Source organism: Diadema antillarum, unplaced genomic scaffold, assembly GCF_040938485.1.
Source record: "Diadema antillarum isolate AM-2024a unplaced genomic scaffold, OU_Dant_1.0 seq00001454_RagTag, whole genome shotgun sequence".
In the NCBI taxonomy this organism is placed as follows: domain Eukaryota; kingdom Metazoa; phylum Echinodermata; class Echinoidea; order Diadematoida; family Diadematidae; genus Diadema; species Diadema antillarum.
The window spans coordinates 209,195-226,904 of NW_027272200.1; the positions used below are offsets into that span (position 1 = coordinate 209,195).

Here is a 17,710-nt window from a genome sequence, read left to right on the forward strand (position 1 = left end):
TAGGATCAGGGACATGTACATGTACTAAGATTATTTGAATATGGTGTTCACTACATTGTCAAATACTACGTATCTAGTCACTTAGGAGTAAACTCTAAGTTATATTGTTACTTTTTGAATTCGATTCGATTTGTTAGTTGTCTTACAACATTTACGCGTTTGGTAAGAATATAACACAAGCAGAAGACGAAAATTACAGAATAAGGACTATATTGCAAGACTACTAGTAGTCAATCTTTGAAATATTGGCAACCGTCCAAGCTTGCATGGACAGTATGCATCCTTGTGCCATTCTGCGCTGAGTTGTGTGTGCCCGTAAAAAAGTGCGCGTCTGTCTAGCACGCTGCCTGTGTGTCGGCCTTGAGTAGACAGCACATTTCATGTGTATATGTCGCGCGCGCACACACATACACGCAAAGTAGTGAATAAATCCTCTGTACCAATCGTGCGTGAAATCAGATCAGAACAAGCGATACTTTCACAGCAAGCAGACAGGACAACTTCATTGAGCACAAGCACCGACATCTGGAAGCTACTTACTCTATAGAAAAACGACCAAGCATCTTCTTCGATTTTGGACATAAGATAATATCAAGTCAACATCATACTGATTGAGATTATCTGGATATATCATGGAAACTTTACTCAGAGTGGCAGTTTTGCTGACTCTATTAGCACACCTCTCTTTAGAAGTGAAAGGTAAGTAGACCCGGCTTAGACGTGTAACAACTAACGTTAGATCTATTTTAGTTACAGTACTTGACTGGTGGTCTATAGTCTAGAGTTCTACAGTAATTTACTAACATACAAGTCAAACTGCTAGATTCTTTGGTTGCATTTTCTTGATTTGACTACTAACAAACCATAAAATGTTTTCGTATCTAGCATTTGGCAGAGTTGGTTTCGAATCTGGTTCATTTTAGAGTGCAGTGTAAATTACCCAACACGTGCGGAATGCAAGATGTGCCTGCCTGGTTCTTTCTTCTGTCTTCATCCATCCGTGTCGATCCAAAACAAAATACTAACTAACTGTTAGAGTCTAGTAGTAGCACAAGAATGACTTTGGGGATTAACGTTAAACGTTGATTGTTAAATGTTATTGTTTTCTTTTTTCGTTCTGTTTTTGAACTACAAACAATAGATCTAACATAGACTTGATCTGTGTATTCAGTAGTAATGTTTTGTTCTTCAATCACAGTTGGCAAATATCGTTGCTGATATCACAATGTTAGCTGTGCTTTGTTTGTTGAAGGAAACGGACTATGTGGACAACATCGTTTCAGATGTACCAACGGAAACTGTATACCTGAACCTTGGGCATGCGATGGCGAAAATGACTGTGGAGATTTCTCTGATGAACAATCGTGTAGTAAGTAATGAAATTACACATGATTAAAATTTAGCAAAATTTAGCTTTTGGTAATTTGAACCACTACCATTTTACAATGATTGTTTGTAGTTTGCGGACACTGAATACTATATTACTACACTTCAGCACTGTGTTAATTGATACGAAATTAGTTGTCTTTGCACACCCTCATTCCAACTGATAACCAAAGTGAAAGGAATTCAGGCAGCAGATTTGGAGTCCGACTTCAATAAAATTCATATGCTGTTGAATTATCCCGGTTTTCTTTGATTATCACTTCCCTCCTTGAGGTTTCGTGTATATGATGATAAACGGCAGAATTTTCTACCTAAGATAATGTTATTCTCTGTTTAATTAAACATTGGTTGATGAGAGTTCATATAATGTAAGTTTTGGGTAAAATATTGTAGTGTGAGTACAACTGTAGCAATGCGAAATCCTCCGTGTAGGATACCGGTGTATTTTTGCTGAACGACAACAACGTGGTGAGCCGGCTTTGTATACATACTGAGTGTGTGGTCATGCAAATGATGGGCGTTGGGCCATTTCGGCTCTCTGATTGGCCCGTTGAGGTCTGACGTGCGTAAAATTGTGCCGTTGAGTCCTCTGTGGAAGGCGCGGCGCCCAATGTGAGCCCTGTGATTGGCTAGACGGCACGATCTGATGATCGAGTGACCCCTGATGATGACGAATCAAAACAGCGGAGCTGGAAGGTGTGTCTGTCTTCGGGGCCATTTTTACTACGCATTCGCTACTCTCGTGTTGTTGTATTACCGACCGCGTGGCTGAGCTCTCTCTCGCCGCCGGCCGGTGTGGTACACTTCTTCTAGTGTAAAACTGTGTACAAGTACTAGTATTGTACAGTCGCCGTAAAAAACGCGTACCGGCGGACTGTATAGGGGCTGACGTAGGCCAAAAAAATGGTGGATAAACCGACGTGGTATTCCCGACGACTGCAAAATGTGCACGCAGTTGACTTGTGCGCACAGTTGTAATTTACTAAGTATGTCCATTGCATCTCCTCTTTTCTTTTTTTTTTTAAATATAATTTTGACTGCAATTTGGCAAAAGAGTATGATTACAAACGTTGGGAAGGTCATATGAATTACAATATTTAACATTTTTTAAAACTTTTTGTGAAATAAATTCCTTTTTCGGGGGGGGGGGGGGCGCTAACGGTGTTTGAGGTACAAGGGGTAGAAGAAAGTGTCATGAAACATTTGGTATTAAACGCTCAATCGTGTGTTATGGATAGCCATGTTGAACAACTCGACGCACATTACATAAGGGCCCAACCTTTGCACAAGGTGAAAACAATATTGTCGAAACCATATGGATTTTTTTCCTCTCTCTCTCTCTCCTACGTGCATCACCATTTAAGAGCCACATTGTGCGAGTATTTCGTACAAAGAGTTTTTGATGCATGTGTAGAAGACCTTCTATAATGGGTATTGGTTATAAGGGAAACTCAAGAAATCCGCTTAGATTAGAATACAGGTAACATCAGATGCATTTCCATATAATTCAAAAGCAGAATTGAATTTGAGATTCGATGGTACAATAGGTCTACATGTCCCCCCCCCCCAGTAATTTTGTATCGCAATGGAAGTCTCGCCACAAATTTTCATCTGCAATACTTCTAACGAAATCAAACACTAAAAGAAGCAATGCATGTTCATTAATAGGCCTACATTCTTGATTGTATGCCATGATAACAGAGGGAAGGATTTTGTGGAAATAATTGTAGGCTTCCTAGGTAATTAGATGCCATACAGAAAGTCCCGATATTTTGCTCTTTCCTTTATATTGATTGAGAGAAACTTCGATTGCGTACTTGTAAGAATATCGAAATGATGGTTTATCACCATCAGTTTGGTTTAAAGGGTGGTTTATCACCATCAGTTTGGTTTAAAGCCATAAAGGGTGTGTACAGTTCTAGGAGAGGTGTAGATTTAGCTTTTTACGTTTTGCGAGGTATTCAGAAACCACTCTATGAGATGTCAAAGAGCATGCTATTCTAGAGGGTATCAAAAGTTTATTTGATGAAAATCGGTTTTGAAATGGATGAGATATCCAGAAACAAGGTAAAACAAAGAGATCCTAATAAAGTTGTGGCATGTCGCCTTTTATTATAAGCACTTTTTTTTGATATCTCAGCAATTTGGAAACCAATTTTCATCAAATAAACGTTGAATCCTTCTTAAAATTACATGCTCTTTCATATTTCATTAGGAATGTTCAAAACAAGAATCCCTACCTCAACCAGTACTGTACAGTCCCTTTAAATCTTGTGAATTAACACTTAGTCGTGTTTAGGAAACTCTCATACTGAAGACAAGAATTTGACTCGGATTATTCAAACTTTTATTTCACTGGCAGAAAACATTTCGGTAAATGCACATTCTTTTTTTTTCCTTCTTCTTTTTCCTCAGGGGTCAATTTTTAAAACACAGTTTGAGCATAATTATCCCTTCGTGATTTAAAGTTTAATTTTTCAGGTCAGAAATCTAACGTCAATCGGACCTAGCATTCAGTCCACACATTAGGAAGGAGTCAAGTAACTGTCAAAGCCGCTCTAAATTCGTCATGGCTTTAATACACAAAAGTTTAGTCAGAATCGTTGGTGAAAAATCTAAATTCTACAGTACACCTGTTTAGCAATGGTGCATTTATCAACAGCAGCAGCAATGACAATAACTACAACAACAACTACAACAACAACCAACTACAACAACAACTACAGCAACAACCAACTACAACAACTACTAACTACAGTACAACAACAACAACCAACAACAACATTTTAATGACAAAGATAATTTTCTGTTTCCAACAGTGCGAAAACCGGTAGCTGCTCAAAGAAGTCATATCCACTCTCGTCTGGTTTGAAGTACAAAATGTATTTCATTTTGTGACGTAAGCATGGAGTTGAAAAAAAAAGGGAAAAACAATACGCCAGCAGAACACAAGTTTCCATAGGTCTACTTAGTATTAGTTTGATCTCTTTTAATAGTTATAAGAAATTATCATGATGCTCTGCTTATAATGAGAAGATTGGTAGGAATTTTTACACCAAGACTTTTGGGAACAAACTAAGAAGTGATGCAAATTTTCAGTTCAAAGACTACAAATAAAAGAATGACCATAACCCACTTCTATTTTGTTGCCGCCAAGACAGCTGGATTTGTCATCGTCTCACGAGCAGACTCTGCTGCATGACTTGTGCAGTCGTGAAAACATGAAAAGAAAACGAAAAATGACAAGCAAGTGTAAGGCTTCCCAACACAAGAGGGCTCACTTGCACTCTTGATGACAGAGCTTCGTATCGCATCCCGAATGCTTGCTGCACCCAAGAGGTTCTGAACCTCTTTGGCTGCACCTTCGTTTAATGCGCTGTGGCACATTGTGGGCTTGCAGAGTGAGTAGTGCGCACGCTCTGTACAGGTGCACCACCTCCGAGGCGCTCCAAGTGCTTTTCTGCAACAGACGTACTTGAACCAGGGAGGTGGAAGAGACTGTTGAACCAAGTGCTACATTCTGTGCCGAATGCAATCATTATTGCCAGGGCGTGTATAGCCAGATATTGGTGTTTGTTTTTGTTTTTGTTTTTTAAACATGAAATGGATGTCATGAAAAGCGAAGCATTGTGGAGTTTTCTATAAGAGAACTATGCAAAGAATCACTGTTGAATGATATTTCATTATAACTTGCCACTCTGAGAGCATAGAGAAAAGCGAATGGCACGCATGGGTATTCTATCAAAACTTTATGCTAGACAAATGTAGTTCATCATGGTATATTTTGTTCTCTTTTCTCTCGTATTCCTTGTGCAGTAGAGGCCTGGGTACCATATCCATTGCTGATCATTTCATTATTCCCAAAAGTAGGCGTGTATAGCAGCGATTGATTATGGCGTGATACAGTTATAGTTGATCAATAAAGGAATTGCTACCTCAGTAAACTTAGGAGTGCTTTGTATAAAACTGCATTGTCAACATTTACTAGTACCTAAATTCCTTGACAGAAGGGTCTCGTGACTTGATCATATTTGCAGTATTTTATGATTTCGTAACAGACATCCTTCGAGTTTATGGCACGTAATTGAGCAAAGTACGGAGTAGCTCGACATGCTAGTGCCACAATTACCTTACTCCATACTATGACGGAAGTCAATGATATTATGATCATCTTGCGTTTAAATTCTGCTAAATAAATCATCGTTTGTTTCTGTTCGTTATGTGACATAAAATAGGCCTAGGCCTATCCTGTTGCTAATTGACACATGACATCCTTTATGCTCATAGTACGGTACAGTGTGTACCTGTACATATAATTTATACAAACAAAGCATATTATATGGAGTCCTTTGATGTGCCAATGCCAGAATTTATATCTAGGGTTCCTACTTCTGTTCACTATACACTTGGCATTACTATCAATGTCATATAAACTGAACAAAAAAAAAAAAACAAACAACAAAAACCTTGCTTTTTTTTCTGTTTATCTAATTAATCTTCTGCGGATCGGAAACCGAATAATTTATTTCAAAGCTGTATAATAGAAGTGAAATACATCGCGGTTTACTCCGCTGTCTATTATGTGACATTTTCCTCTTGTTAGACATCACTCAGGTGGAATTTTTGTTTTAGAGATTGCTATCGTTTGTCAGGGGGTGTGAATATGTACAGTATCGCATGCGTAATGAGGAAAAGTCGATCGCACAACCAACTTCTTGGTCGCCAAATCAGATACTAAAGTAGTCGTCGGGTGACCGCCGCACTGATAAAATATCGTAGACGGCAATGCTAGCGTGTGCATCTGCAAGAAATGTAAGAATTTAATGATCATTTGTCATTTGTGTGTGTTGGGGGGGGGGGATATGAGTTGTATATCTATACCAAAATCACTCTTCTCCGGTCACATCAAAGAAACGCAGGATGTGGAATTTCAATGGGGTGAAGGCATCAACTGGCCGCCCGAAAAGTTCAACCTCAGGTCACTGAATTCACTGCGAACTACCGCAACGTTCGTTACTTCTACTCCAGCCTCTGAAAAAAAAAAAAAGTGCACACTCGAGTGCCATTTCATTTTTTTTTTCATCTGAATTTTTGTCAAGGGATTCGGTGAGAGTGAAGTGTTGTGTTTTCGTATCGATAAAAATCGCCGCGTTCCTCATGAATGCTCCAATTTACACCGGACCATAATGATGTCTTGATGAAGTTGTGGATACAATTATCATTCTTCGGAGAAAATGTTATCCTGTATAATCTTTGCAGATGGAGATAATCTACTTAAAGAAGTTACGTATTTTGGGGGTGTGTCCGCTGTGTGGCGTCACTGTTTACCAACATCAGCCCGAGTTATGCCACTATAATAGTACTTTACTCGTATTCGTGTTTACTTGGGGTAGGGGGTTGTGAGGAATACAAACAAATTCCTTCCTGATTTTTTTTTTTTTTTAAGCAAGCTTTTTATTCTTCAGACATCATCCATTCCAGTGTTCACGTAGGCATAGCGGATCAAGCTTACTCCAAGGCTGACTGGAATTATTTTTACTTCTACAGACATGAAGAAGGGAGAGATGTCGGGTAGTACAGTGCGACTGTTTAGAGACGTCGAGGCAGTGCACTCTGTGTAATCCGATAAATTTACGACGCCTTGAGCGAGGCCAAGCTCTGATCAGACGGCGCGATCGGACCATCGCGTCAGCCAATCAAAACGCGACATTTTTGACCCTCAACGCATACCACATGAGGTTTCTTTACAATTCCTCCCATACAGCCAACGCAACGGCTCATCGATTGCTACGCTGTTTCCCATCTATGAATGAGTGCAAGGCGCGCTCCACCCAATGGAAACCGTCGATGGCGTGTGTGTGTGTGTGTGTGTGTGTGTTGTGTGTATGCTGCATTGTTTGGTTGACGACTCCGTGTTTAGGAGGGAAACGCACGCAGGAGGAATGAAAGGGTGTAACCTGCCCTAGTGACTGTATGTAATGCATGCATGCATGGTCTGATCATTTAGAGCGCACGCACTTCATTTCGTGGGAAGAAACCTGCTAGGCAGAAGGAAATCAGAACCTGAGGCGTTCAAGAATCGTTGACATTCGAGTGAATAACCATCTCAAAATAGGTGCCAGAAGTCGTTTTATCTAAGGAGAAGTGTCAAGAATTGTTGGTACCATCATGAGCTCATCTCGGTGGCTTGTTTCCGTTTTGGTCATGGTGATACTTTTGCCGGCTCTTGTCGCGTCGCTGAATGAGCGGAGGAGATCGCCATGGCGGCATTCTGGTGAGTAGGGCGGTGGTGATGGTGGGTGTTGTAATTGTTTGGTAGTTGGCTCGTGTTGAAGACGACTCTAGATTGTGACGTTAATAGACGTTTAGTGCTTTTATGTGGAGAAAGTGGAATAGTTCAGTTGGTGAGAACATTTCTAACTGACATGTTAACGTTGTATCTGTCTGAGGCCGGCGGTAAACATTCGTTTAGAATATCACTCAATGTCAGGAAGATGATGCAAGACCGAAATGGGCTTCTCGCGGATTTGTGATGCCCGCTCCGCCTGTTCTTCCGCTCACTGTTTTCATGTACAGTGCACTTTGCAGTAAATCTTGACAAGGTACAAGTACAACTACTGACTGTACTGTCTTCCCAACAGTGCCCAAGTGCGCATTGCCTGCTGCCTCTATTCGGTGGCTGTTGGGAGACGCATGTATAGAACCCTAGATGCCCGAGTTTGATTAACGTTGGTAATAATATTTGTCTAATCACACAAACTAGATTAGTAGATACTGCAGTAAAGATATCCCCTAAAAGCATTAAGATCATGTGTAAAGTGTCAAGGGTCTTGTTTACCATACCACTTACCAGTCTGATTTGTGATTGTGTATTATTCCAGATGTGTAATGGGGAAAGATAACACACCCTGAAACAATGATACAAACTACTGTTGCAGTTGTGCATTGCAGTGTACGTACCTTCAATCAATGGGTTCTTGTGATTGTCCTTTTGTGTGTGTGTTATGGTGTAAAGTAAGTTTTACCGCATGATGGAAGTAGTAGCTGCATGAAAATATCAAATGAAAATCATAGATTTTTGATCATCATGGACTTCTTGTTTAATTTTGTTATCAAATTATGCATACAAGCAAAGCTCTTGTTGGACAAAGTTAGATATACTTAGAGTTGGTTGTGAATTGTGGGAGTTGGCTCAATGCAAAAAAGGAAAAAGAAAAAAATATTTTGGCAAACAATATGGCAAAATAACTTCATGCTGATACCGCAATTTACTTGTTCTAGGGTCTGCAACATTTGTAATGTTTTGGTTGACATACAGTATCTGTATATCTTTGCAATATTTCCAGTGAACATGGGATGGTCATTGTTGGCCCCTTGTGTTCGAAGATTATTTGTCTCGTGATATTGGATTTGATCTTTTATTTGTTTTTTTTTATCTGATGATGAAAGAGTTCCGTGATGCTTTTGTGTGATATTTGCCCGAGATTCCATTCCTGGTATGCATAAATATGCTTTGTCAAGCAGTTGCAAATATTTTTGTAGGTGAATTTTCATTTTAACCATTTATAATGAAATTTTCCCGAATTCTTTCTTTACTCCCCTCCAGGTCAACAAACTTGCAGTTCATCTGAATTTGAATGCGCGGGCTCCTCCCCATCCTCTCCCGCATCGTGTATTCCCGGCAGGTGGCGCTGCGACGGAGACCAAAGACTGCAGTGACGGCTCCGACGAAATTGGATGTGGTGAGTGTTCATTCCTTTGCAGAAAACTCGAGTGAGTGCAGTATTTGGAAAAGAGTACTACTTACATTAATAGACAAGCAGCCAGATTTCATTTTCAAGCAATGAGAACAATATGTGACCCTGCATCCATCACAAGAACCAACAAAAAGTCACCAGACATGGATTTTTATAAAGGCACTTCAGACTCTAAAGCTTTAGAAATGATACATAACTCAATACAAATCGGACTGTCCTTTACCTATCTGAATACATGAAGAGAATGTCACATTCTGTCGAAGTGTTTACTGAGGAAGAGGCTTTAAAATGGGGGGTCTATTCATGCGCTTTAACTTGCCTGGGCTGCATTCTTTGCAGTGAATAAGACTAAAAAACAGCTGTAATGAAACAAAACAAAACAACAACTGGATGTTACCATGAAAGGATTACTGATTAGCCTAAAATTTTACACACTTATCGAGTACATTCTATTCATGACAGATTGCCAACAATGAATGCGGTAGTATGATCCTTTCCAAAGTTATCAGAGAGTTAGAAAGTAAGGAGAATGTGAAGGGTTTTATAGAAATGAAAAAGGCGCCTCTGCAATTAACCTAATCACACTATTCTCTGAAAAATTGTTACAGATGTATAGGGAAAAAATTGCAAAATAAGGTACACTTTCCAATTTGTTTTTATGATCCCAAACTGAAGAAGTATGTAGAAGAAGAAATGCTCGTTCAGGAGGAAAAAAAAAAAAAGATGGAAGTTTACAATTTTGATTGACCCATTTAAACCCACTATTTTGTTGTCATGTAAAATCAGGGCATGTGACTTCTGTTGGTTCTGTGATGCACGGTCATGTGAACATTGCACATGAGGGATTTTATTTAGTACCTGGTGTTGTTATTTTCATATTCTTCTTGGGGTTAAAGAAAGAAAGAGTAGGCAAGTCCCAGCATGCAACGACATTTGCAGGGAGTTTTGGTTCTGAGGAAAACACTTTCTTTATTTTATAAATCATTCCAAGTTATGTCTGGTATGAATGTTGTGTATCATTGAAGAGAAAATTGCAACAATACATGAAGAGTTGAAGAAGCCAGGAGTTCAATGGAATTTTTGTTTTGGATTGTGGAATTCCATACAATGATACCAGTGGGGGGCGAGGGGGTTTGCAGAAAAACATCTTTGCATCAAAACAGTTTGCTTACCCCTTCCATCTTCAAGAGGTGGGTCGTAAATTTCCGAATGGTGTATATATGATTGCATCAGTGGATACAATAGAGAAAATGTCAGAAATGACTGCATCTCCCCACTGACACCATCTCGACTCTGCATTTGCATAGAATAAGTCCTGACCCCTTTGCCCCATCTGTCCTTGCACTGAGAAAAATATACGATTGAAGATGGGTAGCTCTTGTCTTCATGATACCTAAAATGATCTTTGAGAAAATTTGAGGAAAAAAAAAATGAGCAGGATGTGTAGATTTGCAAGGATTCAAAACTTTGCTTTTGCAGGACTGCTGTGCTGTGAGTGTTTGGATGGAAAAAAAGAAACCAAAACAAACAGACAAACTGAAAAAGGAGGAATGGGGAGAGTGCATGTACATTTGATAGTTTTCTCTAGCCAGAAGAAGATCTCCGCATGGGAATGTAACACAAAATTGGCGCAGCGCAGCGGTGATAGGGTTGGCATGCCTTGGCTAGGCTTGTCGCAGATTGGAATGTGAATAGGCAATTCATCAAAATCGCTGTGCATATAGCAGCCTTCTGGTGTCTAATCTAGTGGCACGGCTCTCGTATTTGTCTAAGAAACCTCTTTGTGTGCGAGGAGGTCAAATATGTTATTATATTATCATACGTCTCCCCCCCCCCCCCCCCCACCCAAAATTCCATGATGGTAGACTTACATAGAATGGCAAGCTCCACTGAGTTGGCACTGCAAACTACTATGAAATGCTGAGCCACACAGTAGACAATTGGAGAGCGCTGGGGCATGTATGGCTGAGGGGCATAGTGTTCAGAGAGCTATTGTTGTACCAGCACATAATGGTACGGTACCAGACTACTTTGTGGGAGACTTACAGCTTTAAGAAGTTTGAAAAGGGAAGGGGGGGGGGGGGGGGGGTAGAGAGAAAGGGGGAATTGGTTATAAATGTTAAAGGGACTTTGTGGTTTTCTTTCTGCTGCATGCCAAGTTGCACTCTACAGACTGTGCATTGTATATTTGCTGCATTTCAAGGTTTCATTTTGTTTCAAAGGAAGGAAGGAATTTTGCTTTTTCTATTTCCCTGTTTGACCCTCTCTTTCCAGTTGCAGTTTGTTTCCTGATAACATTAACAAATCTTTATCCACCCTAGAGTATGTTAGTCTAATAGAGAGAAAAAAATGTCATACTTGCCAACTGTCCCTACATAAATTAAAAAGGTACTGTCCCTATTTTCGTCCCATAAAAAGAGAAAAAGTAGCAAGTTGGTCATGTGTCCCGATTTTTGTGAAAATCTGGATGTAGTAATGTATTGGAAATCTAAGAACGTTCCTATTTTTAAAGATACTTCACTCATTTGTCCCTATTTCTGAGGTTTCAGGGTTGGCAGGTATGTAATGTGTGTGTGCAAGACAAGAGAGAAAGAGAGCAGGCTATTGAATAACATTTAGTGTCAAACAGCAGTACTAAACTCTTCCAAGAAAAGGACCTCCCCCATGAAGTTTTTTCCTCCAGTCCCATGGCTTTTTAAACTTTTTTCCCCCCCTTTGGCATATTGATTAAAAAAAATGTGGAACCATGGGTGGTGCTAATCCTGTGGTCACATCCCAGAACCCCATCTCTAACCACCCAAATAAACTTCATTATCATCACCCAAAGTCTTCCACAGGGCCTCATTAAGTACCATTCCTAACACAAAGGATCTAAACTCCCCCCTGAAGATTTAATCTCTCAGCTCCATTAGTTTAGTAATGAGCTTGTGGATGTTTGAATAGCACTCATCTTGGTACATGGAAGTTTGAGTGGACTCTTTTTGGAAGGGTTAAAAGGCATGTGTTTTAATAGCTTCAAGCTATTAACATGCAGAAGCTTTTTTTTGCACTCCCTTCCCTTATTTTGTGAGGAATGCATGAACTTTGTTCAGTCATAGCAGAGTTTGGGTGTGTGTGTGTGGGGGGGGGGGGGAGGATTGGATGAATGACTTATTGAGGGGGGAACCTACACTGTTCACTGTTATCACCCCCTCCCTGAATGAAGTGATGGGTGTGCTCACACTTTCCACAAAGCTCATGGATAAAAATCAGTTGCAAAAACCATGCATTCACATGTATGTACACATATTGATCCCATATAAGTTGTCTGAACAATCCACTTGGGATGGTAAAAAACACAGTGACTGATTTGCTGGTGATTCAGTGAAGATTGGGCTGATGCTCCTGCTAATTCTTTTTTATGTCTTTTTTTAATTCTTTTTTTTTTAATTTACTTACGTCATTTTTCATTTTGACATTATAACTAAACCGTTTGAATCACTTTGCACCCCTTTTTTTTTCTTTTACAGAAAATGTGACATGCTCAGCACTGCAGTTCAGCTGTGGGCCTGGCCTGAATTGTATCCCCCTAACCTGGCGTTGTGACCATGATGTAGATTGTGGATCAAGGGCTGATGAACAGAACTGTGGTAAGAATTTACTGCCTTTTGTGTGTGTGTGTCTGTGTGTGTGTGCTTTATTTCAATACTATTTTGTCTGACACAGATTTGTTAAAATGGCTCCTTTAATTAGACTCTTGCAGTGTAATTTTACGGTAATACCAGTATATCAGTGCAGACATTGCGCAGCACAAGTGCCTAAATGCCCATCCTTTTTCTTTCGCATCGGTAGACGCCCTCACCTGCGCTGCCAACCAGTTCACCTGCAACAATAAGAAGTGCATCACGCTCACATGGGTGTGCGACGGCGACAACGACTGCGGAGACGGCTCAGACGAGTTGGACTGCCCTGCCCACACCTGTGCGCCGAACGAGTTCCGCTGCGGGGGCAACGAGAGCACGTGCATCCCCCAGCGCTGGAAGTGCGATGGGGACATCGACTGCCCCGACAGGTCCGACGAGAGCATTGAGGTCTGCGGAGAGGTCCCCAGCACACCTTGTGCAACTGGACAATTCGCCTGCGGGAATGGGGAATGCATCCACCAAGCCTGGAGGTGCGACGGCGAAAGGGACTGCCTCGACGGATCAGACGAGACACCCGAACTCTGCCGTAAGTTCAAAGAGGCAGACTAGCTAGTTTCAAAATTTTTATCGGAATCTGTGCAGAAAAAGTTTTTTACCCTTGGTATAGATGACAGTTGATTTTTTGAGTTGCCATTTTGTTTCTCCAAAGAGTTTGTAATGGTTATTTCATGCTTTTTTTTCCCTCATACAGAGGCTTCAATTGCCCCCACGTGTGCGGAGGGAGAGTTCTTGTGCGCCAATGGCATCTGTGTCCATGGCAACATCGAGTGTGACGGCATCCGGCAGTGCAGTGATGGCAGTGACGAAGCCAATTGCGAAGGTGAGCATAGCATACTGAACATGAAGCCGGAGTGCTTTTTGAAGTTTTGACCCAGGTCATGCATCCGCCACTTGCACAATTTTTGCCATGACCAAGTCTTGATGTTACAATGTATCTTTGTGGAAAAAATTGCACAGCTGTGTTTAGTCAGTATCATTAAAATCACATACCACGTCTGGAAGCAGTCTATTCCCCATGCATCTGTAAACAAAAATATTTGAATGATTTATGTTGAAAATGTGTCTTTTAAAATTTTCCATATTTCCACCCGTTTCATTCCACCAGCTGTGTCCGACTGTGACCCTCTGACGCACTTCCAGTGCTCAAACTCGACGTGTATACCAAACCTGCGTGTGTGCAATGGCGTGCCCAACTGCCCCAACAATGAAGATGAGCCAGGCCCAAGTGTTTGCAGTAAGTGTCCCACGCAAATTTTTATCTCTTAATTGAAGTACACCGTCTGCTCCTTTTGCTTACAAACTTAACAATGAGACTGGATGATATTGGTGGAGATTCAACCTCACACATACAATTTTATAATTTGTTTGTATCTAACTTGGTGCTAATTGTTGCAAGCAAAAAGCAGGTGAAAGAGTTCCAGAATCCCAACAATTCATTGTTAAAATGTCAACCATTGGAGTAAATCACCGTAATTTAGTGTGGCCTGATGGAAATTTGTCATTTCATCAGTGCAGATTTGTGTGGCATTGCTTCTCAGATGTGATTAGTGGGAAGTGGAAGGCACATATGATCCAGAGAAATCATTATAGATTTGCGTAAAGTAAATAATTCTTACTACTCCTGTCCTTCCGCAGATGTTAACGAGTGTGACACGGCCAACGGTGGTTGCAGTCATACATGCACAGAGCTGCCCATCGGACGGCTGTGCTCTTGTCCAGAGGGCTACGAGCTGGTCAACGACACCCAGTGTGTGGACATCAACGAATGCAAGACGGTGCCCGGCATCTGCAGCCAAGAATGCATCAACACGGAGGGACACTACAAATGCTTCTGCGAAGAGAACTACACTCTCGAGACCATCAGGGGGCGCGGCCACTGCAAGGCCAACCCCGAGTTTGGCAGCCCCCGCCTCCTTGTGGCCAATCGGCAGGAAATTAGCATCTTTGACACCAGGACCTACAACGGAGACTTCATTACCCAGTCCCCAGAGAGTGCTGTGGCCGTGGACTTTGATTACCAATCCAATACCCTCTTCTGGTCCGATGTCCGTATGGAGCACCTGGCAAAGTAAGATATTTTAAAATTTACGATACTTTCAGTTTCTACAATTTTTGCCTCTTGTGAATACATAGACTTAATGTCAAAAATTTGAAGAGGAATTGAATTTCTTTCTAGTTTTGGACTAATTTGATAATAATGTATGGAAATATAAAATACTTCCTGTTTCCTCTCGTGCTCATTTTTGTCCCCTTTTTTTCACTCACTTGGCAGAACACAACTTCTATCTGAAAATGCCATCGCAGCTGAGATAGTGACAACCTCTGTCAAGACTTCCGATGGCATTGCTGTAGACTGGATCAACAAGCTCCTGTACTGGACAGACACCGGCTTGGATCAGATCGGCGTCTCAAACTTTGATGGCTCCAAGAAGGCTCTCCTGATCACCACCGGCCTTGACGAACCACGGGCGATCGCCGTGGACCCGGAGTCGGGCCTGATGTTCTGGAGCGACTGGGGCGATGTGGGCAGGATCGAGCGTGCCGGAATGAACGGCCTGGAGCGGCAGGTCATTGTGTCCACTGGTGTGACCTGGCCCAACGGCCTCACAATCGACTACAGCCTGGACCTCGTTTACTGGATCGATGCCAAGGAGCAGAGTATCAGCTCAGTTAACTTCAACGGCGGCAACAGGCGCATTATCGTCGCAGGACAAGACCGCATCAGCCATCCCTTCAGCATTGCCGTCTTCGAGGACTACGTCTACTGGACGGACTGGTCGAGGGCTAGTGTGGAGCGTGCGGACAAGTTCAGCGGCTCAAACCAGACGGCAGTCATCACAGGATTGGTTTCCCCCATGGATGTGGTGGTCGTCCACCCTCTCAAGCAACCAAATGGTGAGAGCGATTTGCATGAAGTAGATTTTTCTCGGCAGGTTTATGAAGAAAATGACATATCCCAAGTTGGATGGCATTGGCCTTGTAACTTTAGCCCGCTTGCTTTTAATCCTTTGTGTGGTTGCTTCTCTGTGTGTAAAGTGGCTAAGTATGTTTTTTAGGCTCTCAAAATATAATGTACAGAAAGGTAATTTGTGCCCCACTCTTCTATTTGTCTTGCAGTGACTGGAGTCAACCACTGTGCCCAGGACAACGGGATGTGCTCTCACCTGTGTGTGGCAGCCCCACAGGTGGATGGACCAGCCTACTACTCGTGTGTCTGCGATGTGAACGTGGCGCTCACTGCCGACGGCCACACCTGCGAGGGCGACCTTCCCCACCCAAGCGTCAGCCAGCCCCCAGTGCGCCCGACGACCCCAGTCGTCGTCACCTCGCGGCGTCCGACCCCCACCAAGAGCGTGCCTGCTGCCCCGTCAACCTCCGAAGCCGCCAGACCGACCAACGCACCCACCAAGCCCGCCCCCACGACCGCAAAATGCAGCAGCCCCGTGTCGACCGACGAGCCCGGCTCAGTCGTAACCCACCAACCACCACAGAACCAGCGCATGATCATCGCAACTGTTATGGGGCTACTCGTGTGTTTACTTCTCATCGTCATCCTCATCTTATTTGTGCTATACAGGTGAGATACAATGTCAACTCGGCTTAGCGTCATTAATTAATCATCAGGCCTTGTGTCACACTTGCATAATTATAATGGCAGGATAGCCAGAAAATTGTGGATTTGCAAAGTATGATTACACATGTACCATCAGATTGGAAATGAAGCCCATAGTAAGTCTAAGAAGAAAGCATGGTCTGTTACATAGTCACCTTAGAAATGAATAAAATCGAGTGAAGTGCTAAATATTTTCCCCCCATCAATGTGCTTCCGTCCTACCAGGAGACACACTCGAAGCAAGAAGAGGACCATGCACTTTGACAACCCGGTCTACCGCAAGACCACCACAGAAGAGGCCTGCACGCTAGATCCTCAGCCGGTGTACGACCACAATCCAGGCAAAGGCGTCAAAAATGGCAGCGCCTACGTTTTGGTGAGTTTATAGAGTTCATTTTGATGCTCCCATTGCATCAAATCAATACAATATTCTTACAAAGCACCGTAATGTTTTTGCAGTATATTATTCAAATTTCAGATGATTACATGTATATAGAATTGTGACTATTCAACCATTAGTGTGCGAATTTGAGTGGACGAAAATGTATAAATTAAATGACAATTACAGTGAGACCTTTGAGTGGACATATAGACAATATGAATTTTAGAAAGTAAATAAATTTGTGTTTTAATAATAAAATTTTGTTCATACCAGATAAGTTAATACCACAATTTCAATACCTGTGTGAGTAGCCATTTAAATATTTGTTTTTCATTTCTTTGCAGATTGATGAAGATAATTCATAATGGTAGCTGCTGTGTCCTGTTGGACCAAACAAAGAAGCAACGTTATGTGTTAGTCTCATCCGGCCCAACTATCATTGCCAGCCAGCTGAAATTCCTCTGTGGCAAGCTCGAAACGGACTGCCCTGTCTTCTACTAACGGCAGAGTCACATCCAGCGACTGAAATGATTTCGGATTGAGTGTGTTTGTGTTTCCCCGACTGCCATGGAGAGAGCCTTGCACTGAGCTACTGAAATCCCATCGCATCTGACAGGGCCGTCAGATTTCGTGCTCGGAAGACGGCAGCCCGCAAGGTGTGAGAAGCGAGATTAATCCTTCAGACAGTCACCATGACATTTTTTTGGTTCACCCAGCCCAGTTGCAACGTCGTTGCCCTTTTTGACTGACGCTTCAAAGGATTACGAAGGACAAGAGCAAAGGCAGCGTCACATCGATAGATAAGATGCGGAAAAAAGCGAACGGAGACAAGATTTTGGTGCTACATGCCTACCAGGTGGTGGGTACAAAAACACAAAGTGGAAGAAAA

At 42.0% G+C, this 17,710-nt stretch overlaps 1 protein-coding gene across 1 annotated transcript; it reads left to right on the forward strand.

Moving 5' to 3' along the window:
* The first annotated feature begins 7,127 nt into the window (after positions 1 to 7,127).
* LOC139709598 (low-density lipoprotein receptor-related protein 8-like) lies at positions 7,128 to 17,710 on the forward strand. The gene is made up of 11 exons (XM_071621558.1): positions 7,128 to 7,660; positions 8,993 to 9,128; positions 12,653 to 12,772; positions 12,975 to 13,352; positions 13,518 to 13,646; positions 13,932 to 14,060; positions 14,462 to 14,894; positions 15,099 to 15,721; positions 15,944 to 16,403; positions 16,665 to 16,815; positions 17,166 to 17,710. Exons 1-11 carry the CDS (start codon positions 7,628 to 7,630, stop codon positions 17,184 to 17,186), a joined length of 2,613 nt encoding a protein of 870 aa, XP_071477659.1. The 5' UTR covers positions 7,128 to 7,627; the 3' UTR covers positions 17,187 to 17,710.

Excerpts from the sequence above, each read along its gene's own strand:
- LOC139709598 (XM_071621558.1), top strand. The coding sequence starts at position 7,628 with ATGAGCGGAGGAGATCGCCATGGCGGCATTCTG. Across the intron at positions 9,129-12,652 it reads CTCCGACGAAATTGGATGTG|AAAATGTGACATGCTCAGCA; the intron begins GTGAGTGTTCAT and ends TTTCTTTTACAG. Across the intron at positions 12,773-12,974 it reads GGCTGATGAACAGAACTGTG|ACGCCCTCACCTGCGCTGCC; the intron begins GTAAGAATTTAC and ends TCGCATCGGTAG.